The 24,250-nt window shown below is 39.8% G+C and overlaps 1 protein-coding gene across 2 annotated transcripts in view; it reads right to left on the minus strand.

The window, feature by feature from the left end:
• Positions 1 to 24,250, minus strand: part of DPP4 (dipeptidyl peptidase 4) — a 108,666-nt gene that overhangs the window by 8,894 nt on the left and 75,522 nt on the right. For both annotated transcript variants that reach the window (XM_019835951.2, NM_001009838.1), the window contains 13 exon segments: positions 23,214 to 23,349; positions 21,119 to 21,163; positions 18,581 to 18,688; positions 18,244 to 18,311; positions 17,253 to 17,306; positions 16,737 to 16,858; positions 14,900 to 14,947; positions 14,297 to 14,395; positions 11,848 to 11,917; positions 9,334 to 9,528; positions 6,322 to 6,376; positions 5,633 to 5,732; positions 3,182 to 3,246 (listed from right to left, as the gene is read on the minus strand). In XM_019835951.2, coding sequence (XP_019691510.1) covers positions 3,182 to 3,246; positions 5,633 to 5,732; positions 6,322 to 6,376; positions 9,334 to 9,528; positions 11,848 to 11,917; positions 14,297 to 14,395; positions 14,900 to 14,947; positions 16,737 to 16,858; positions 17,253 to 17,306; positions 18,244 to 18,311; positions 18,581 to 18,688; positions 21,119 to 21,163; positions 23,214 to 23,349 — 1,165 coding nt within the window.

Genomic DNA, 24,250 nt, shown 5'->3' on the forward strand with positions numbered 1-24,250 from the left:
ATTAGCTGCAAATGTAAACAAAGATCAGGGACTTGCTTATTACACACTTTGGTCCTTCCTGTTCTGGATGTATTGAAGAGAGTCTGTGGGTCAGACTAAATGGGAACCATTTTTAAAATATCTCCTTCTGACCCACAGACATGCACAGGGTACTGAAAGCCTCTAAGGAATTGTCTTCTTTGTCTTTTCCAAAAGGGTGGGAGGAGGGAGGGAGGGAGAGAAGCAGAGAGAGAGAGAGAAATAAAAACAACCTGGGAAAGAAAAGTAAAAGATGGGGTCCAGAGGGGCAGCTGGGGCCTCGGAGGAAAATAGAATCTTTGAATGTATTCTTGCCAGAGACAAAAGCACAGGCTTATTTAAAAAACAAAGGAGGGCAGCTTTATTCTAAAGCCTGCTGTGCACCAAATATAGGCACTTAGATTCAGCTCTCCACACTCTGAGGAAGCAACTTACCAGGGTGGAAACAATTCAGTGAACGCGTTTGCCTCACTTTCCCTACACACCTTAACTCTCACCCGCCCAAATCATTCCTCTGAGTAACACATTGGGAACCTTTAGCGCCCTGGTACTGGCAGTTTTAATGTGTCCATTGCCAGCACTGAATTTTGTGCCAAGAAAACTCGACTCCTGGCGTGGAAGGATTAAACAGTCCTCGGGTGCCATCTGTACAGTGAAGTGTAAGAGTGACTCTGTGCACCCAGTGTGCGCGTGTTGCCATTGGCAGTGGGAAGGGACTTCTATTTACATGACGACCTCATGCAGCGAACACCTAAGGGGAGAGATGAACGTGGTCACCTCGGGGCAAGCAGAGGTGAGGAAGAGCGGGATTGATGTGGGAACGAGGAGCGTACAGGAAAATCCGGAGAACGACGCAGGATGAAATGGTAGATTAAAATCCATCATCCTAGCGGGGGAGGGCTGGCCCAAGAGGAAACGCCCTGGTGGCTGATGTTCGTCGAGGGAAGTTAGGGTAGGTGGCGTGGACTTCCCTAGACGTCAGGGTTTGGACTTGACCCTGTGCTTCTAGGTTCAAAGACTGTTCAGAACGGGATTTTTAAAATGAACTTTTGACTTAACATCCAGCAGATTCTAGAGCCAGGGTTAGGGTCCTGGACAGTACACCTCGGTTCCAGGAGTTTTTAGTACTTTGGGATATTTTGGAAAACCCTTCAGCAACCCAGCAAATACGCCATACCGTAAGCGTCCTGGTCAAGTTACGGACAAGAAAACTCCAGATGGAAAATGAGAGAAGTGATGGAGACATGCAATTTTTGTAAGAATTGTTTTCCTTCAAAAAGTTCTTACATTAAATCGGGCAAGGTTTTCAGGTTCATATTGGGTAACCTAAAGAACACAATGTCCAGTAAAGACTTGAACAGTTAATAATAGTGCTGAGGGGAAAAGGGACTACAAAATAACCATGAATTCAAGATAACCTGAAAAGTAAGAGATATACGAGAAAACGTCCTAAGAGCCAAAGGGGATGTCAGTCCACTGGAAGAGGAGTACAGATTTCCTAGTAAATGGATATATAGGGGCAACGACATTCCAGGCATAAGAACAGAACAGGGAAAGGTCCAGAAATATTCAGAGAGCAGTGACCATTGCAAGCGAACTAGACCACTGTGAGAAGGAGGCTGACCACGTGGTTAAAGACTGAGGGTTGGATTCAGTTGAGTCACACAAAAGATCCATGAAAGTGTTGTATGTGAGAAATGTGAGGATTAATCTCACACCTCTTTGTGGTATAGACTGGAGTGTAGAAAGACAAGCGAAGGGGACACCAATTGGGTTATTATTACAAAAGCAGGTAGTCATGTGACGGCAGCAAAGTGGTGCCGAAGAAAGGAAAGGATGTCTACAGCAGCTTATCGGATGTGGAGGAGACAGAATGGGAAGAATTGAGTCCAACGTATTAGGGGGGACAACCAGTGGAAATGGGGACAACCTGACTATGGGACCGCTTTGCAGTGGAAGATGATTTGTGCATGTCACATTACAGGTCGTCACTTTCCTATCTCGACCGAAAAACAGAGGAAAACACACACGCAGGCCCAGACACAGCCACACGCTCCTCCCTGCACGGCCTCTGCCTTGAGCCTTCACAAATAAAGCACAAAGGGAGAGAACTAAACTGTGTATACTTAAGTTGCAAAACTCAACATTTTAGTTTTATTGTGTTTTGACCACACGGATTCAGAATCTATAGCAATGGCGGCACCTTACAGAAACGTACAAATACTGCTCAGAAGCCCGTGTACAGAGACTTGTGGCACAGATGAGAAATCTTGGTAACTTACTCCTCTTTTTGTTTTTCTTGCTTTTTAATTCACTGTCCTGAGAAGAGTTCTGAATTTCCCTCAGAGAATGTAAACACGAGATGATTTACTTCGTCATCTGCAAGTTTTGGCCTTTTCAACAAACGTGACAGATAGACTCAGGAAAGTTTTGGAAGGGCCCAAGTGCCACACAGGTCCCTAGACTTAGGCTAGCACTCCCGGCGACACCAGTGTGGCACCAGAGACAGTGCTCTGGCTCCGCCATGGCATCCACACTAGCACAGGCCGCTGCCAATGAGCATTGCTTCCGGGCCACATTCTAAATGCTACAGCTTGTCTAAAGAGCAACCTGCCCACTTGTCTCCCATCAGCCAGCCATGTTGGATGCTATTCAGTAATGTGGGTTCAAGGGCTTTGCAGGGCGTTGCCCAACTGTACCTACTTGTCACCTATTTTACTCAAACCTGGTTCGAACAAACTGTACATAGTTGGTATGAAGAAGAAAATCATAGGCTTGTACATACATCTTAATTATGATAATACCATAGACATTTTAATATATAGCTAAAGGTTTAGAGAGTCTTCTGGGCTCTAAAGGAATATGTTGAATTTGACATGTTTTCTAAATGAAATTTTTATAATTAAAGTAATTATCTGGTGTTGCTTTGTATTTCCAAATGAATGCATATTGTGACCTATATAGCATACGATAAAGACTGTAATTATGCAGAATATAGTAGGGGAAGCTATTGGAGTATCTCTAAACCACCTGTGTTATTTCTTTTTAACAAGAATTTTGTTGGAAATAAAAAATATATATTTTCTAGAATAGATACACTTAAAAATGTTCTTAAACAACTTATAAATAGGTTATAAAATGGATCTGGTTTCTCATCTCTTACCTTGTAATAGTCAAGGTTGTCTTGTGGAGTCGGCAAACCCATGTAACGTTCTGTATACACTGAATCTGTGATGAAAAAGAATTCAAAATGCTTAATTCACACAATAAAACGCTTCTTCCTTTTATTGAGTTACTTTATGTGCTTTCACATGTCTTAACTTGTGCACAGGTCTACAGTATCCCCCTCAGGAGTGTCTCCTCGAGATCATTTTTATTGGGTGTGTTAATACAACCAGACACACCTGCTCAGACTCACGTTTTTCCACACTTAGCCAGAACCAATGAGGGCAGAGGGAGATCAAACTAGATGATCTAAAACCCAACCAACAATCCATCTTCAGAAAAATCATATGTGAAGTGCTACAAGGTAAGGGCTCTTTACATTATCATCTGATCCTCTCAAAGAATCTAAGTTAGAAAGTCACTTAATGCCTCAACTGTCTGGAGTTTTTGATCTTGACACAAGCATATACCTTAATTTCCTTTTGGAAACCCCTTATAATGTTCACTTACTAGTTGCTTACTTAAATCATATTTTTTTTGGCAGGTTAAAATTCACTATAATGAAAACAAAGAATTCAGGTATCATTTATTTGCCAGATTTCCCTGTATTATGTCAGTTACTCCAACACAATGCACGTCAAACATTTGTTTTCTCTCATTTTGCGGTGAGCCCTCAATTTTGGTATTGTAACAGTTGTGTACCGTGAAATAGATTACATTAATATCTGCTGAAATGATGTAAGCTCTTTTATCTATAAATATGGTTGCAAACAGGGTGCACATATATATATATACACGACACTCAACACACACACACCCACACACACACACACGACAACAACTACCTCAGGTAACATTCTAACCTTTTTTAAATGACTGGCACTGTAGATTTAAAAACTATATTGATAATGAGTGTTAGTTACTCCACATGTGTTCTTTATGTTTTTCCTATGGAGATCAAAATACTGTCCTCCAAAATAAATAATGGCAATATTTTATCATTTTGATTAAAAGGAATACAGACTATACGTAATTTTACATATCTAGAGGACACTAATATAGAAAATATAATATTTTAAAGATGTTTTAAAATATAAGATCTTCATAAAATGCTCATATATTTTAACATTTAAATATGAATAATTTAGGTTGTACATATGATGGAGGGGAAATAGTCTTTAAGAACAAAATAAATTTTTCCTCAAACAGCAGAAGACTTCAGTTCTTCTTGTCCTAGAATATAATAACCCTTTTTTATTATATTAATCAGGTTTATATGTGTGAGAAGTTCTGAAATTTTAATAAGAGTATATTTTAAATGCATAATACAGTTGTAAACTTTTACAAATACATCTTTGAAATACCATTTATGTATTCTTTCTATCTGATCTTTGAATAAAATTGTTCAAATTAATACATATGTAAGAATTCTAGAATGTTCCTATGTCTAGAAAGTTGGGTTGGTCCATATACATTTAATGAAGCTCTCTTCTTATTAGACTTCTCATAAAGATTGCTTCTATTATTTTATTGGCCACCAGAGGTCTCCAAAAACAGGCTAAGCAACAGAACAATTAGCATCAAATAGGAAAGGTTTCTACGAAAACAAAACCGTTTGTATATGGACTAAGTTGTAACTATGCTTTCCATTTTTTTAACATAAAGATAGCAATATTTTATTTATTTATGTATTTATTATTTATTTATCTTTAATAAGATAAATCTCTTGACTTGGGCTTTAAAAAGGGGCTTTCTACAAGATTGGTACTACCATATATTGGGGCCAAAAATATTTAGTAAGCATATTTGTTATCAATGAGTCCATCACATAAAGGATTTGAGATGGGGTCTGAAGAGGTGCAGGAAACTAATTCATCTTCTCACCACCTACCTAGTGTTCCGGTGCTCACTCCTTCCCCCTTGGGAATTATGATGCCTTAGATAATTATTTTCTGAATGATGAAAAGGAGATCCTAGAGTGGCTTTCATTAACTTAGGGACAGTGGGAAAAAGACAAACCCCCTAGGAGTTTCCCTGTCCCTGTTCTCCTTTTCCCACCTAAAGAGCCCTACTTCTATCTGACCTTTACTGGAAGAAAAAGAAATACATGCTTCTTTTATTCTGCTATTATGTGAAGCCCCAAAATTCAAAGCAGAATAAAGATAAGGAAGGGTTTATCTGCAGAAATGTAGCATTAGGGATGTTTTGAAATTTGGAAAACAGTAGTTATTGATAAGTAAATGTGTAGATATCAAATAATATCACCCAGGCTTTTGATATTAATAGCAGAATAAGGGAGACCATTTGATTTTAGATATCCATGAAGTACATCTACGATGAATCAGCTTATTTCCTGGAGAAACACTGAAACTCAAAAAAGAATGGTTTTGTCATCGAAATTTTAAGGTCAACATTCCGTATCTTTTGGTACCTGATAGTAATTACATACCATAATACTCCCACCGTGAGACAGGCGCCACGGCTATTCCACACTTGAACACACCACTGCCTGCTCCCAGGACCATTGAGGTTACGTACCCTCCATATGACTAAGGAATGGAAACGGTTATTTTTATGGAGGTAAAGGAATTCAGGACATATGGTAAGCAAGTCACAGTTTCCATATTTCTCACATCTTTATATACTGTTCCTCTTCAGAGATAGAAAGCATGGTAGAGAAGGGCTTAAATTGGCCTTAATTGGACAATATCTAAAGACTACACTTTCAGAGCCCTCATCCCGTTTCTTGATAGGCCTAAGGGGGAAAGGCATCAAAAGTTTGCTGGATACTAATTAAAGAAAACAAAATCAGTACACACTAGGTCTTTACTGACTTTGACTCGTGAGGAAAATCTCCCTCCTTCCCTGTCTCCTACTCTCCCTTCCTCACCATTCTACTTCTTTCTCTCTTTTCCTTACCTCCCTCACCTCCCTCCTTGATCAGAATAAACAAAGCTGTATGCCTGACCAACAGGGACTCACTGCCTAGAGATCGAAGACATTTTATTTGGATCTTCTTAGATTAAAAATACATGATTTCCATCTCTAAATATTTACATGCCAAAGGTAAATTATCATGCTCTGGATTATATTCACCAACTATATGCATACAGATTCATTAACCAAACAACTACTCACCCAGCCCCAAATTGCAATCCGTTTGTCGTCCACAAATCCCATTTTTGAAAATTGTCTAAAATACATGGAAGAAGTCCATGAATTAGCACGGCTTTGTGTGTAGAAACTAAGATAAGTGCACAGATAGGAAACCCTGCCATTTGTTCTCTGTTTCATCCTATTGGAATCTAAGATTAATCACTGCCAGCAATCAAATAAACACCTGAGAAGGATGTCTGTCATTTTAAACTCAAGGGCCAGACGAACAAGGTTTACTTTTGTTGGGGGTCCACAAAAATTTTGTCTGTGTGTGTGTGTGTGTGTGTGTGTGTGTGTGTGTGTGTGTGATTCACAGAAAACAAATCCTGGCAGTTTTTTTCACAGCTTTATATAAAAATTTGCAGCCCAGATGCACTTTTCTTTACATAATTGAATTTAAATCTCTCCAGATGTTTTTCAGTTTAAGAGAGGATGCCCCCACCATGGAGAGATATAGAGGCATGGAGAACATCTGGGTGGGGCTTAGAAATGTCTCTGGGCCCCCTACCTGAGAACTTAAACACCATTCTCTAAATAAATTCCTTCTTATGGTGGGTGTTGATTAGTTAGCTCAGCACCCATTAAATAGGAAGCAATTTTTCCTTGATGAAGTAAGAAGTCTTTTTGCCACTAAATTGTGTTCAGAATTGGTGTCGAGGTAAAGAAATGAGAAAAATGTTTTATGCACCCTCTTCTTAATCTTAGCCTTATATCAAAAGGTAATTTGTTTCCTTTCAGGAGAAATCTAGCCAATGGGACTCTTTTAACTTTGTAGTATTGATGTGGGTTGGGGACCCTTACATTGACCTGTATGTGACTTGGGAGAATTTTTGTGTTTTCAATTGTAGCTATATGCCTTAGGATGCCGAGTTAAGCATTATTAGCAAAAATTAAAAGTAAGTAGTTTTCAACTCATTATATTCTCCCTGTAAACTTTTAAAACTTAGACCACATATATGTATGGAAATGTCCACCAAATCATGAGTGTACAAGTTGATAAGCATTTACAGAAATTAGTATATCCTTAAACTAAAATATAGTGCATTACTATCCCCTGGAAGCCTCTGGGTCATTTCTCCCTTTGCAAAAAGAAAACATTTCATTTCATGTTCAGGATTCCAATCTGTACCTGTTTTTGAACTTTATATAAAATGAGTCATGCAGGATATACACCTTTTTGCCTGGCTTCTTTCATTCAAAAGCCTGTGAGATTCATCTATGTATGCTGTTCTTTTCAGTCACTGAAATAGTATTCTGTTGTATAAATACATTCTCATTAAGTTTACTTTTTATTTGTTTAAATTTTTTTTTATGTTTATTTTTGAGACAGAGAGAGACAGAGAATGAACAGGGGAGGGTCAGAGAGAGAGGGAGACACAGAATCCGAAGCAGGCTCCAGGCTCTGAGCTGTCAGCACAGAGCCCGACGCGGGGCTTGAACTCACAGACCGTGAGATCATGACCTGAGCCGAAGTCGGACGCTTAACCGACTGAGCCACCCAGGCGCCCCTCTTTTTATTTGTTTAAAGTTCATTTATTTTGAGGGAGAGAGAGAGAGAGCGCACACACAAGCAGGGAAGGGGCAAAGAGGAGAGACAGAATCTCAAGTAGGCGGTACCATCAACTCAGAGCCCGAGGCAGGGCTGGAGTTCACTGAACTGTGAGATCATGACCTAAGCTGTGATCAAGAGCTGGCCGCTTAACTGACCGAGTGGCCCAAATGCCCCTCATTAATTTTTTTAAACTGGAGATGTACATTGTGGACACCCAATTCTGTAATGTTGGATTTGAGAAGCCATGGAAACTCTGCCCTCTCTCACAGAGGATCAATTTGGGTAAACATTTAGATTTAAAATATCACAGCATTACTCCTGAACCAGTTCATCCTCTTTCTAATCTAAACCTCCCTTTCTCTCTTTTTTACTTTAAAGGAAAATAGCAAATCATTAACTTTGGTGTAAGAGACTTACGGATACTTATTAAATTTTCTGTCATCTTCTCTTTGGTTGTTCCTTGTTTTTAAAGGCATTTTCTTCCACCCACTTATTCATTCACAGTTTTGCTGCATTTGCTAGTTCATGATTCCACAACATTGTTTTAAATCAACCACTTATAATGTCTCCCTAGACATCCATGCAGTTGGTTATAGAACCTCAAAAGACTACATTTCCCATTTACCAGTTGAATGCAGCTGTATGTGAGTTGGGAGACTGGATTCGAATCCTGACTTCCCCTGGCAAATTACCTAAGGTGCTGCAATTTTTTTTATACCTGAAATATGGGGTACAGACGCCTACCTTGCAGCGCTGCTATGCGGTTCTCATGACAATGCAGGCAAAACATTGCCCATGTTACATGTGCATTACATGGTGACCATTATTCATGATTAAAATCTCTCTTAAGCCAGATCATGTCTATCTATGGTCCTGTGACTGGAAAGCACGAGAATGAGATGTGGTTCATACTTAATGAAGCCCTTATAATTGTGAGTGAAGATGGCTTTTGCTCCACAATTTCCCCCAAATGGCAAAGTGACCCTCATCCAGACTGTAAGAGCCACTCCTAGGACTTCATAGCTGTCACGTGTAGTGTAGCTTCTTACATTCTAAAGGAACACTGAACTCCTTCACTTGTACTTGACTACAGGGATGGCTCACTTGTTGAGTTAGGTGTTTCTTCAGGAGTGCATTTATCCCTCAGTTTGTCCACGTATTAGTTGAATTCTGAGTCTCTGTTCCTAGAGGGTGGTAGCACATATACCAACTATCTTTCTACAGTCACACAGAGGAATTTAAGAGCTGTGTCTTCTTTAACCTTTATATACGTCTATAATGACATACATTTTTACATAAATGTGATTATCTTCATGAAAATACACCCCAAAGATGAAAGGTGCATCCCAAAACACTCCACATTCTTTACACTTTACAACTTGGAAATATAAATTGAGGGAGGAAAATCAGATGATCTTAGAATTCATCTCCTAGTCACTCACCTGGCTGCTTCAATTTGATCTTCAACTTCAAATGTTCCCAGTCTTCTGTTGACTGCGTGCATGATCTTATCTCCTTGGTAACCACTTCCTCTGCCATCAAAGCTAGCTACGATAATGTTTTCTGTGCTTGCAAGGTAAGTAGCCCAGTTGAGTCTGAAGATAGCGTCTGCTTTTTGACTACACGGGCCTGCATATCTGTGAAAAATCCCAAATTGTTAGCCTTTGTGGTTTTTCTGAATCAAATGAGGAGTGCTTATATTTCTACTCCCTGTGGACAATAAGTATGCATCTTTCCAGATCATGAGCCTGAAATTGTGCCAGCCACCAGGGTGCCCACAATGGTCCCTCTAAAACTTGGCAACATGACTATAATGGCTGTGTGTTTCCTTCAAAGATGCCCATCAGTATTATCTTTGAAGACTGGTATCAAACACAGACTTCACAGGCCAACATTTTCTAAGTCGTATGTTTCTTGGAAATCAAAGAAATAAAGACTTAACACTTAGGACAGGGAAGTTGTGTTAGGAAAAATTAATGAGAATGACAATAAATGCAGCTTTGAATATATCCTTCCTCCCTGGCTTACTAACACTTCTCGACTACAAATGTATTTCCTAGGCTGGAACTTTCTTAAGGACCACTTTGGTGTATAATATGCACTGTTTTCCCTGCAACCCCAGATGGGGTTGCACACTAAGGCCACAAATGTGCACGAGTCATTGTGGAATGGGCCAAAGTATGAAAGAATGCTACTCCTTAAAACTTCAAAGGAGAAAGAAGTAGACTGTATTGAAAAATGGGCATGTTGTTGTTCAGCATTCTACTTATTAACGTGTTTAACTCCCACTCCCAAACAGCTGGATGCACACTTTCCATTAGCCCTCTCATTTCCATTTGTTAATCAAGACAAGCTCCCGATAGCTCCTTGCATCACATTTAAATATGTCATCTTTGCACGATCTACGAGACTCCTGGACCCAGACCTTCTCCTATACCTCTCCCTCCAAGCCCATTTCTCCTACTGGTCTGTTCACTGTCCCCTCCACTACATGCCTTTTCTCTTCCTAGTGAAAGAAGTCAAAAGAACTTTGATTTTAAACAAACATTATAGTACTTTAATTTTAAACTAAATATTGTAACATTCTAACTTTAAAGAGACAAATGCTCTCATGCATTTCTTGGGTGAGCAAACATTTTTTAACAACGTGAAATGATATTAGATTCAATGATATTAGATATGGTAGAGTAATAGCTTCCCTTAATATTAGTTATGTGTCAAGTTACCTAACCCACTAAGATTAAACAACATTATTTTAAGAAATAGAAAGCAAAGATTTAGACATGTTAGGATGGGAAGAGGAAAATAACTGAAAAAAACAGGCAGTAAATTTACCCTGTTTTTTAAAACTTTCCTTATAAAAGAGAGGTCTAATCATTCCTTACTAGGTAGTCAAAGAAGATAAAAATATCACTCTTTTCTAAAAGATCTGTTTTCAGTAGGGGGGCTGAAACCTAAAGCAAACCAGTGTCACTGTAGTCAAAGTAATAAGGCTTACTGAAAATCAAACAGCATCTCTTGAAGTTTAAAATACCTTTTTTCTCTTTCTTTGAGCTTTTTTTTTGTTTACGTGGAACTGTAAATACAGTGCAACAGGCTGTGTTGGATATTAACGTCCCTCCCTTCCCCACCCCCATACAATGGGCTCAATAGAACTCCTCATATAGGTTTGCAAACCACCTGGTATGCAGCACATTTGTTGGTTTGTTTTTGTTTTGTTTTTAATAAAGGAAATGAGACAAGCTAGGACAGGAAGAGTGGCATTGTGGCATCATATGTGAGTTCAGGGCAATTTTAGAAGGACTAAAGTAAAATATATTCCCAGTAATTATCAAAAATATTTTACAAAGATGCCATATTTAGAATTTGCATGAGTTTACATTTACTGCTCAAAGATTTGTGTTTCAGAACTTTCTGTAACACCTGAAGACGTTTGGATTATAATGAATAATTTCCTGTATCACATCGTCTCTTCACCAAAGATGCGAGTGGAAAATACCAGGCAGTGGTATTTTAGAAACTAATGGAAAAGAAACCTGATGTCCTAGTGAATCAAAGGCCACCATTCAAGATGTTTGGGGAAACTTGGGGGTAAAGAAATTGTTAATACTATTAATACCTATCTCTTACATGTTAAAATGGGCAAGAGGTAAGGATAAAACTGGGACCTGAAAATTCTTTGAAATTCTCTTGTAGTTCAGAGAAACAGATCAAAACAAAATTATGACAGAAGGGTGTCTACTCTCTCCATTAGAAAGATGGTAGAAAACAAAGATTTGGGGTTGTGATTGCAAAATGGGAGAAGGAAACAGTAAAACTGCTTTACAATGATTCAGGAAGAGAGGAAGGATTTTTTTTTTAACATTTTTTAAACATTAATTTTCTGTAAACTGCCCTTGGGTAAAAACATGTACAGTGGTTAACTTCCAAATTGTTCCTTCCTCTTGAATACTTACACGTCTATTAGGAGAGGATATTTCTTGGATGTATCAAAATGAGGAGGCAAAATCATCTGATACCAAAATTCTAAACAAACAGAAAGATTAATTAGTAAATTAAGAATAATTATTAGCACATGATCTAGGTCTCTTATCCCTGTCAGTGATAAATCATAGCTAGTAGTCAACAATTTGTTAAATTAGAATTGAGAAAGAAAATGAACTGCTTGGATTCAGCATGTTTTTAAGATATAAAAATATTCTCTTTCAGGTTAGGATACTAGTTAAGATTAAAGCCATAAAGTCTTTTCTAATGTATCTATTAAATACATTGGTGCCTTGTAAAATAAAAGTGCATCTTAGAATTGCTAATGTTTTGTTTTTATGATTCTGTTCTTTGGCATCCGATCTACTTATCTAGTTTGTTTATGGCTTATGTTCTAAGCTTTCCTCCAAAATGTTTTCCTCTTCTTGAATTTCCTTGAAGATGTTTAGGATTTTTAGTTGGCCCCAACTTTATTTTAAAATTCTGATTTAATAACATTTTTGTAATTCTTATTGCCATCCCAGACCGCAAAGCTGAGTTCCCATTTTCAGCTCTGTGTTTCACAGAACGAAATCAGGTTTACACGGCGCAGGCTGTTGTGAACGTTCTGTATGGTCTGCAGATCTGTTTTATTCTCTGTGCTTGATTTAGCATCAGTTTAATAAAATTTGCCCTAAGTAATGAATTGGTTTCCTTTGCTCCCAAATTCAAGATGATGAGTTAGACTAATAAATGTTAAAGACACACACACAGAGACAGAGACAGAGACAGAGAGAGAGAGAGAGAGAGAGAGATGTTTCATATTTTAATCAGATTATTTCTAGCTTCAGTAGATTTAGCTTGAAGGGGAAAAAAATCCATATCTCTAGAGCTGCTTCTTTCTTTCGTTCGTTCTTTCTTTCTTTCTTTCTTTCTTTCTTTCTTTCTTTCTTTCTTTTACAGTTATTTCAGTTGATGTAAAAAGAAAGGTTTAGGAGTAAAATATTTATATAAATAGATTTCTCTTTAATTTGTCTTTTGCTGATTATTTTATGCCTTCTAAATTTAAGTCTTTATTATTTTTCCATAGAATGTCAAGCTATGTGTTGACCATATTGTTTTCAGTAAGTATGCCAAACCCACCATTTCAACTCTCCTTTGTTTGAATGGGTACTAGTTGATTAGAAGTGTTTTAGCTCCATCATTCTGAAGATGGAGTGTTTTCTTTTGGGGGGGGGTTCTTTGAAGTCACCAGTCCCACCTCCTTCTGCCCCTCCTCCAAGACCTCAACCCCCACTTCCCCCCAGCCCCCACCTCCCAGATGAGGTGGTTGTGGGAGGTGGTTCTGGAAGCTCCAACCTCCCCAGCAGGTTGTCCATCCAATCCTATGGCTTCTCTGAGTCAAAAACTTTCAGGGTCCCCCACTTTTTGTCAAGTCTCCAGTATGCAGTGCCTTCTGCACCAACAGTCGAGGTGGCTCTCCAGAACTCTAAATTCTTGCCCACCATGCCTGATTCAGGGGCCAGCAACACTGGCATCACCTAGGGGCTAATTCCAAACTCTGAACCCTGGGCTCACCCCTCCTTGCTGGATCACAGAGCCACATTAGCAAGGTTCCGGGTGATTCTATGCACATTTCATTTTTGAGTAGCCCCATGCTGAGGAGTTCTTCAGAAGCACCCTCTGTTTTCTGGTGCTTTTCCTGCCATTTAATCTTGGATGAATCTTTTCTATTGAATCTTTTTGAATATTTTCTATTATTACCCTATATATTTTTTAAAATGTGAAATCAATCAGTCCTGGTGGATTCCCCCATCCCCCACGAGTAATTAGCTCTTAATGGAAAAAACGAGCAACCAAATAAAAACGACCCGACTGCATTTCCTGCTCAAAGACCTCTCCCCACCCCCCACCCCCCCATTCTTAGTGGTTTCTGCACATCATCCAGGCTCCCGGCACGGGGACTAGGCTAACTGTGGCAGGGAGAAGGTTAGAAAAATCCAAGATTTCTCTTCCGAGTCTGAAGTTTCAGCATTTTACAGCCAACCCTAATTTTTTTATAGTCATCTCAGATATATTTTTTACTTCTTTGGGTTAAAGGCAAAATATATCAGGATATCATTAAATTAAACGCGCAATTAATACTTTATAGAACAGAGTTCCTAACAGAATGAAGCTGGGGTATGGGGTAGCAATACTGGGTTTTTTCCAAAGGCTTCCTCTTAACAGAATTAAATTTCACATAGAAGGGTGCTGTATTTGAAAACAAAACAAAAAGTAAAACCAGCAGTTCTCGTGACAGGCTATTTCATAGACAAAATAAACTTAGGTTAGATTTACATATAATATAAAATGTGTATTTTCAGATCAAGTTGTCACGTTTGGAGTGATTTTTATTGGTGTTTCCGTGAGCAGTTCTGTTCTGAAAGAAATTCAACTTACTTGTTTCATTCAAAATAATGAAGTCCAGTTTTTTTGAGGGCATCTGGACCTCCTGCAGCATTTTATCCAAAGCTGAATTGTCTTCCAGGACCCTCAGTTCTAAATAAATATTCGAGACAGCAGTCATTCATTACAATATGAAGAATATGGATTGTGCAAGGCTGTAATAAGTGGCAATTCACTGATGGACTATGCATTCTTTTTTTAAAATAATTTTTAAAGTTTATTTAGTTATTGAGAGAGAGAGAGAGAGAGAGAGAGAGAGAGAGAGAGAGAGAGCACACAAACTGGGGATAGGCAGAGAGAGATGGAGACAGAATCAAAAGCAGGCTCCAGGCTGTGAGCTGTCAGCACAGAGCCTCACATGGGGCTCAAACCCACAGACCTTGAGATCATGACCTTAGTGGAAGTCAGGCACTTAACCTACTGAGCCACTCAGGCACTCCAAGGGACTACGCATTCTTTAGATTAGAAACCTTGAGTTCAAATCATGGTTCAAACACTCTAAAGCCAAAAAAAAATCCCACTATGCTAAGTACATGTTGGTCCTATTCACACACACTTTTCTAATGAGCAAACAAAAGGTGAAATCTTAGAAAGTACCTTCATCGTTGCTACTTCGGTGTAGAGTATAGAGGGGCAGACCAGGGCCTGTTAACATAATCAGGGAAAAATGTTTTAGGTGAGATTTTTTTTTAAGAAAAGGAGATAGCATAGTTTTAAAAAACGGCATTTGTTACCATTTAACTTTGATATCATTTTGATACCACTTAGCTTTGATAGAATAACTATCGTAGTGGTATAAGGGGCTTACTAAGTGGTAGCTGGTTTTTTCTTTGAAATAAGTGCAATTTGATTGTAATATGTATTACCGGAAAGGCACGAGGATCAGGAGAATGAAGCAGAAAATGAACCTCTGGCCCTACTGGGTACCTTGGGCATGTTGCTTTCAATTTCCTCATCTGTGAACTACACCAGCAGACCCCTGACAGCTGCTATCTTTCCTTCCCCACCCTAAGTCCACAGTCCTGCGATGACCACGCCCACTCTCAGGCCCCGCCCCCTCAGGGTGGAGCTCTGGAACCAGCCCCCCCCCCCTCCCCGGGGAAGGGGCAGATTCTACCCCCCCCCCCCCAACGGAATCCCGAGCCAGGGGGCACATCTGCACAGTGCCTGACTTGGATAAGCTATTCCTTTCTGGCATGCAAAAGTGTTTTTCTCACATGAACATATCTTCACTATTTATCCCAACTGTAGTAGTTGCAGACTAGAAGGTAATGTATAAAAAAGCTATCTGGTGAGCTATTTAATTTTCATGCATTTAGATAATATTAATGTTTTACTGGTGATCAGAACCACAGTGATGGCATTATACAGACCTGGGTTTTAACCCTGGCTTACCTGCTGTGTGACTTAGGACAACATATCTATGCTTCGATCTCTTTACATACAAAATGAGGGCAATATCTACTTTATAGAGTTTTCTTAGGAATCAAACAAGACCACAAATATAAAACTTCTAGCACAGTTCCCAGTATGAAATGCACGCCCAAGAAGTGGTGACTAAAAACAGTCACAGAAACTAAAATGTAATAATAAAGAAACTGTGCTGGTAAAGAAAGATTCAGTTAGCTGGTTTGGAGGTCTCTTTTCGGTGAGGGGACGATTCTTGCCAGAGTATCCAGATTCTTTCATTTTGAGAAGTAACCTAGCATAGTGCTTATCCGAGTGCTTGGGAGGTGGAGACCTGGGCTTGGATCCTGTTGTTCTGCCGGTGCCACCTCTTATTAGCTGTGCCACCTGTGGAAGTCCTGTTGCCCGTCCTTGCCAAGTTTCTTCATTTATCATAAAGAAAATGAAAATAAAACAGCAACAGAAGATGGAACAGTGAGCAGGTTGGGTGACAGGCACTACCCACATGTATTTTCTCATTTAGAGGGGCAAGTGCATAAAATAATAAAAAATCGACACTAAAAAAACCTACAACAAAAAATCTAATATATATCTATCTCTATCTGTCTGTCTGTCTAAAACAATGAACTACCTCTATTACACATAGGCTCCACTGTGTGTGTGTACTTGTGTGTGTGTTCAAAAGCAAGCCATGCAAGTCTCTTGGCCAGAAGGGGAGGAAAGGTGGTTAACTCACCACTTAGAGCTTGAAGAGAAGGGGACTTCAGTGATTTCAAGAGCACCTCAGGTTCAAGAGAAGAAAACTGAGCAGGGCAGCAAGAATGTTTCCCAGATGGGACAGAGAAAGGGACAAATGGGCAGACTGAGCCAGGAGGGTGGTGAATGATGTCCGAAGAGAAGAGGGAACGTCAGCTGGCGAGTGGAAGGCTGGAAAAACGTGCAGCCTAAGGGAATGTTAGGAACCGCTTTGGGTAGACAGACAGACATGGTGATGCTGTCTTCCCTCCCCATGTCCATTCACACTTACCTGAACATCTAAGTTGATAGTACTTTGCCTCTTTACTAAATGATACAGAATAGTACTGACACCTCTCTGGTTTCAGCTCACAACTCAGGCATGCCACTTTCGTGTAGTCATTAAGTTGGATTCTGTGAACCAATGGTGGAAATTAAGTGCTTGATGAAAGAAGAAATGAAAAGATGGAATTGAATAATGCCATATTCTGGTTTCAAAGCTATCAGAATGTCAAAGCAGTGCTCAAAAACTTCTTTTTAGTGTGAGATAGATACATGAATTAATTCGTAATAACCTCAAACCTCCTACTGTTTGGAAATAACATAAAGCATCTAATAAAACCATTCTCTTTTGGTGATATGTGGAGGTTTGATTTATAAAGGGACCAAAGCTCTTCTAGAACAGAAACTAGAACTTACAATTCTGGTTAAGACAAGGAAAAAAAAAAAAAAAAACAACAACAACAACAACCCAGAAATTGTTCTTCAGCTAAAAAGACTCAAGTCAACAACTTGGTGGAGCTCTTACTTATAAAGATTTCTTCCTCCTGGCATTCCTTTATATTCATTACTAATGTAGTATCTGGGAAGAAAACAAATGAGATGTATATTAATTATGTTTTTAAAGAAAGTCAAGCACACTTTGTTTAACTCAACACCAAGCATTAGCTCTGGCCCTTCTTGTATCATTCTTCCCTGCTCCCTCTCCCCCAGAGGCCATTTTCCCCCATTATCTCTAAACAGGTGATTGTAAACAGACTAAAATATCTGAATGCAGGAATTGCTCCCTTCATTAAAATGACAAGTAAAAACTCAAAATAAAAAAAAAAAAAAAAAAGAAAAAAACTCTCTTGTAAGAAAAATGTGACTGGACAAGTAGCCTGAAGTTGAGAGCCCATGTGTACATATTTTTTCCCATATTTTCTGTTTTAGAACACAAACTACCATCTTCCTGAGGGCCACAGAGCCACTTCTAAAGAGGACCTTCAAAGACTGCTTTGGGCAGGGGCAAAAATCCTCCATGGTGACACCCGATAACGAATTATAAAAGTGCCTTAGATTCTAATGAAAAATAACACTCCTCAATTCATGCCACAGTTCGTGCATGGTAGCTGACAGCCTCTGCAAAGCTTTCCATTTTCCAAAAAGCGAGGCCGAAACATGGACAGATATAAAATAGCCTTTGCAAGCCTTCCAGAATTCGGTGACAGTTAACATTTCATGAAACGCCCCTGATTCTGGTTCAGTGTTCTAAGACGTTTAAGAAAAAGAGGCTACAGCTCTTCTAATGTAAAGCAGGTAAGAGCAAGAGGTAGAGCCACTTGGTGGCAGGGTATCAAATCTGCTAAGCATATGTGAAAATCATTAAGGCTTCCGTATGTTAAAAAGAAAAAAGTACTGAACACATTCCAAATAGACTATTCTTTATTTGTAGGAGATTTTCCCCTATTTCTGGGCAGAGAGGGTGTGATTACAACAACTATATTTACATCCATCCGATCGATTATTAGAATACTCACAGGTAATCAGTGGTAAGAGCTTCTATCCCGATGACTTCCCAAGCTCCTTTTGTAATAAATGTGCAATCCTAACGGAATTTTTTAAAAAGAGGTTTATGAAACTCTCTCGCCAAAGTTAAGTGGAGGGTTAAATCATTTATAGCAACAGTTCAGATGATCTTAGGCCTTTTTGGGTGTCCCCACCCCATCCCACTGTACTCTAGATACTGCTTTGGAATTTGAATTAATCAGATTATTAGTACACCTTGATCGACTTTACCAAATGATTTCCACGTCAAGGTAGTTGCATTAAAAAAGAGATCAACCTGAAGTAAATTACGTAGGAATGAATACTCACTTTCTTATCTATTTGGAAACGGCAAATGTGTTTGTAGCCATCTTCGTTGCTGATGATCTTGTAGAAGTTCCTCCCGTCAGAGGTGAAATGAGGTTCTGCAGGCCTAAACTAGAATAAAATAGAAACAAAAAACACATTAGAGCACATTAGTCTCATCTCAGCACCAACTTTAATTTTTGAAAGTCCTCTCAACATCTCTGCCCAAAACCCATGCTTCATTTACTTGCCAAATGAAACCACAGTGTCTCAAAAGAAAATTCTCCTTCTAGAAAATGCAGACAAAAAGATCTCTCTCAGGGAATTTTTTGTGCACAGTAAATGAGAGAAAGCACATAAAGAGGCTTACACAGGACACTCAACACAGAGCAGTGGTATTGTTATCTTTGGACATCTCTCTGTGGATGATAACTCAAGGACTTCTGGCTACAAATGGGCCAAAATCAGTTCAGTTTTATGAGGTAAATTTTCTCAATGTCACAGGTGTGCTTTCTTGAAACACACTATTATTATTATCGTAACTGGAAGTTTGTACCTCTTAATCCCCTTCACCTATTTCACCCATCTCCCCACACCCCGTCCCTTCCCACAACCATGAGTTGATTGCTTTCTGTTTTGTTTGTTGGTTTGAAACAGACTATTATCTTTACTGTTTCAGATAAGAAGTGGTTTGTAATTTGAGGGATTTATTCCCTCTTTTTAAAATACATATTTCCTTTTGAAAGCCAGGAAGTCTTTAACCATTTCTGGACTGGGTGCTATAAGGAATGTCTGTCGTATATTTCACATGGAAACATTTTTATAGTTACCATTTTTATGGTAAGTCTTTTCATTTTGCTAAATAGGATCAACAATTTACCAAAAAAGTAGTTGTATGGAAATATACTATAAAATTTCCATTTTTCACAGTTCAATAAAAGATAGTTCTCAGAACATAATGTAGTTTAAGCAGAAGAGTATCTATCCCAGCCTGAAAGGAATATGTCGCCTTACGACTACATTTGAGAGCAGGTAGGAGATGGTCTTTTAAAATTGTTGGTTCACTTTACCCTAGATGTTTCCTCTTTCATCAGCTCCCATTTTGGGAAGGAAGAAAAATGCTTCCCTCTTCTATTTAGTGATTCAAAGTGGATTCATTTATGGAGCAAGCTGAGGCGTGCAATACACTTGGTGTTCTCATTACAGAGCTCTGAAACACATTCCCCTCTCTAGACCTGTGTTCACAGCCTTATCTTTTTAATACATTTCCCTGTTTCCCCTGGATGGAGTTGTGCCTAGTAGAAATGTGTGAAAAGTGGCATCTGTCTGGTTAAATACAGAGAGGAAAAAACATATTTTTTTCAAAGAGTCGTGAGGAAGTGTAGCGTGTCTCTTGCCATGGAGGAAACCACTTTTCATGTTGGCAAACCTCTCCCCTCTGCCCAATCAATGCCTGAAGAAAAGGGACGTGCGAATGCTATCGGAACTCCGAGCCCAGCTGGAAGGGGTCCTGTTCCTGGACCAGGGGCCTCCCCTCTATGCCCTGAGAGATATGAGTGAAATCTTTACACATTTTGTTCCTTTGTTTCTGTCTTAAAGGAGACTTAATAGTTAAGTGGTCGTAAAAATTAGGTGAGATTTGTTCATCGTCTTTCTATGAGGTGCCGCAATGGCTGCACTTCCTTTGTTAACTTGTTTCGTTCCGTGGTCTGGTGGCAACACGGCTGGTGATTCTGCCCAAGGCGGAGCGCAGCAGGAGCGAGAAGCGTGACAAGTCCCTGCGGGTCACCGTGCTTTCTTGGATGAAACTCTGCATCTGGGGCCTAGGAAAGCGTGAAGCCACACGAGTACTGTTTCCTCCAGAGGGAGGTACACAGCAGTGTGGTGTGTTTGCCGCTGCGTTGCTACTGGATATAGTCCCATCTCCTTACACATTGGTGTAGGCTGTGGATGGAAGCCATGTTTTCTGCCTCCAAAGCACAGGACTTTGAAGATGAGGTCAACGAGCATATTTGGCATCTTAGAGGCTTTTCAGCGTAGGTTTGCTTTTTACTTTCCAGGACCTACAGTTTGCCTCGAGTATGTCTTCTGTTTTGTCTGCTATTAAGTTTTAACTTGTCCTTTTACTTCTTCCAGCTGAGCATGTTCTATATTCTGTATAAAAAGATATCTCTGCGGGGGGCATTTAAGTATTTTGAGAAATAGGTCGAGTAATATTTCTGTTAATAGCAAATAACATCGGGCCCTCATTTGGTATATTTACTTTTTTTTTTTTTTTTTGAGAAAGAAAGAGAGCACGTGAGTGCAAGTGGGGGAGGGGCAGAGGAAGAAGAAGAGAGAGAATCTCAATCAGGCTCCATGGCCAGCGTGCAATCCATTGTGGGGCTCCATCCCACGACCAAGAGATCATGACCTGAGCCAAAACCAGGAGTTGGATGCCTAACCTCCTGAGGCACCCAGGCACCCCGGTATATCTACATATTAAAAGCTCTGCGTATCTGATCCATACGGAAAAAAAAAAAAAAAAAAAAAAAAACAAAAACATGACTCTTAACCACTTACTCTTCCAACCCAGCCAGTGGTACTCATTTCAATGTGTTCTTGTGCCTAGGGAGAGAAAAATACAGGGACAGTGTTCCAGAGAGAAGTAAGCTATGCATTCTAATTCTTTAGTTGCAATTCATGGTAATACAAATGAAATGGTACTTAAAATAGTTGAAAACTGTCTCCATTTATATATTTGTATTTACGTTAGGACTGTTGCATTAGAACATTTACCTCTCTTGCCTAGGGCTCTGTCTCCATATGTGGCCCTGGAAGGTCCACCAGCATTTTCAATTCAACAGGTGCAGAACAGAAGATGATGTCATTTGTCTTGCCTCCATCCCCACCGGCTTGTTCCTACACCTTCATTCTTTTGCCTAGTGCCACCACTCACCCAAGCCAGAGATGTGGGAGTCGCTCTAGATGCCTCCACTACCCACAGCCACCTCCTCAGCCCGTCTCCTGGTTCTTTGACTCCTCTCTTCCTTCTCCACAGCTACTGCCTTAGCTTGGGTTCTCGTCTGATTTCCCCTGGTTTGTTGTCGTGACCTCCTGGCTGATACCCTGCGGCTCTTTTCTTCTTCCACTCTGCCCTCCACCCTGCTCAACCCCTGGCTGACCTCACTTGGCAACAGATGGTTCTATCTCATGATCCTCTTCTATTTAACACCTGGGAATACGTGTCTTACAAGTCAGTCCAAACTCCTGGGAATGGTGCCTGAGACTCAGTCTACCCCACCCTCAGTTCTCATCATTGTGCCTCAACCCAACCCCTGGTCCTCTGGGAGCCCTAGACCCTGCACACTCCAAGCCATTCACTGGATGCCTTTGCACAGCCTCTGCTCACAGGGTCCTTGTGCCCTTATCTGCCCAGGCTGCTTTAGTTCTTCCTTGTCATCTCCCATCCCCTGTCCCCAGTTGAGTGGATCGCCTTCTTCTGCCCTACATTACCTCTGTACCTTGCTTATACCCTTTTAGGTCACAATATCTTGATAGTAGGATGATATGTTTTACAAGAAACAAAAAGCTTGAGGTTTTTTTAGTTTGGATTCTGGCTGTCATGTGACCGAAGCAAGCCCCTTAACCTCACTGAATCTCTGACTCCACGGTGAGTCTTCAAGAAATGGTATCTACTATTATTCATTATCATAATGGTAATCCCTACTAAAACATCAACATTTTGGGGACAGCATGTTGTCTAATTTGTTGTTGTTGTTTTTGTTTTGTTTTGTTTTGAATCCAGAGCTGTGCACAGAACTTGGGACACGTTAGGTATTCAATGTTTGCTGTATGAATGAACAAAATGAGCACATCAAGATACAGGGTGCCCAAGCTTTCTGAGGCAAGAATCTTCACTGTGTCCAACCAGGATGGGAACAGGGAGGGGAGGTGTGTAAGCACAGAGCCTATTACCAGGAAATGGCTTGTAGAGGTGTGCTTGACATATTCCAGCAAACCTTCCCTGGGCTTTGTCCCTCCTGAGGCTGCTGGTCCCCAAAGGGGCTTTAATTCTGATTCACCAGCTTGGCCAAACCTTGAAGTTTCTTGTGGGAACCCCCCCAACACCCCAAGCACCTCAGATTTGAATTAACACTTGCCTTTGTCTTAATGTTACCACCCTTTCAGCCGGGTAGGTATCTATGTATGTTCTAAAGCTGTTTACTGCTTAATGATAGTCACAGTATGGTAGCAGATTTGTGGCCTTTTGAATCTTGTTTTCTTTCACACATACTCAACCAGTCATTTGCCACTGCCCATATTTTCTCTATGGAAACACACTTCATGGCCCTTGCAGCCACTGGCCCTCTTGAGCTTTTTGAATTTTGACATCAAATTCTGTCTTCTGGGTTTCCAATTACCATCTCCTCCCCGAGTGATAATATCCATAACTAAAACAGTATGACTAGTGAGTAAAGGTGAAACGGAAGTACCACCAGATATCAGATTCTCTGAAAGTTAGTCAAAACTTACCCACTGCCTCAGGATCTGACAGTCAGAAAGAATAGAAACTCAGAGTTTATTTCCTGATTCCCAATCACTCACTTTGCCTGTTTTCATACTGTCCTTGGCTCACATGTAGCTTTAGAAGCAGAACATCCCCATTAAACCTTACCGCTGAGGAAATCCATTTGCCGGTGGAGTTATTATAGTCACGTATATCCATGACTGAATAGTTCTGAATCCTTCGGAGCCATTGCAAAGAAATTCTTTCTTCATTTGCCCACGTTACATCACACAAATAGTAATCCCTGGAAGGAAGAAAGGAAGGAAAAAATGGAGGGGTGGAGGGAGGAAGGGAGGAAGGAAGGGAGAAAGGGAGCAAGGGAGGAAGGGAGGGAGGGAGGGAGTGAGGAAGGAAGGAAGTAAGGAGGGAGGGAGGAAGGAAGGGAGGGGAGAGAGAATAACTATTTCCAGACCTTGGTACAGACAGACATTTTACTCACTGAAATCAATCTTAATAGGCATATAATTTTAAATCGTTGTTGAAAGCATTTAATAACACAATATTTTACTTTTTCCGAAAGCTTAAAGTGTAATTTAGTTTTGAATGGAAATTAAAATATATCTGACAGGAAAAACAGTAGCTAACATCAAGTAGTGGCTTGGCAAACGTGACTCACACCACAGCTCGGGATTTTTCAAGTCCTCAGCTTGGCCTTTGGTGGTGCCAGGAAGTCAAGGGTGACATTTTCCCATCTCTTTTCTGCTGTCTTGAGAGAAAATTACAGGGAGGCCAGAGACACTGGCTGAGATTCGAATATTTTCTGGTAATTTGACGTGCTTCTCTAGAAAATCCTTGCTTTTAGGGTGAAATTACAACTGACCTTTTTCTCAACTTCATTTTCAAAGGGGAAAAAATTGACCCACATCTCTACAAACTTTGAAAATCAAATAATTATACTGTAAAAAATCTTTTCTCAAGACTCAAAACATGAACTTGTGGGAAAAAAAAATAAGGAACCTTAACATAAAATTTATACAACTAGAGATATCTCCAGCATTGTGTCTTCCTCCAACACATACCTTTAAGCAGTTTTGGAACTGCCTTTTGATTTGTAGTGAGATGCATAGAATTCACAATTTAATTTTCTGCTAGCCTCCCTAAATATTTGCTCCGGATCATTTATATTTTATTTTATTTACTCTTCC

This window comes from Felis catus, chromosome C1 (genome assembly GCF_018350175.1).
Source record: "Felis catus isolate Fca126 chromosome C1, F.catus_Fca126_mat1.0, whole genome shotgun sequence".
Taxonomy (NCBI): domain Eukaryota; kingdom Metazoa; phylum Chordata; class Mammalia; order Carnivora; family Felidae; genus Felis; species Felis catus.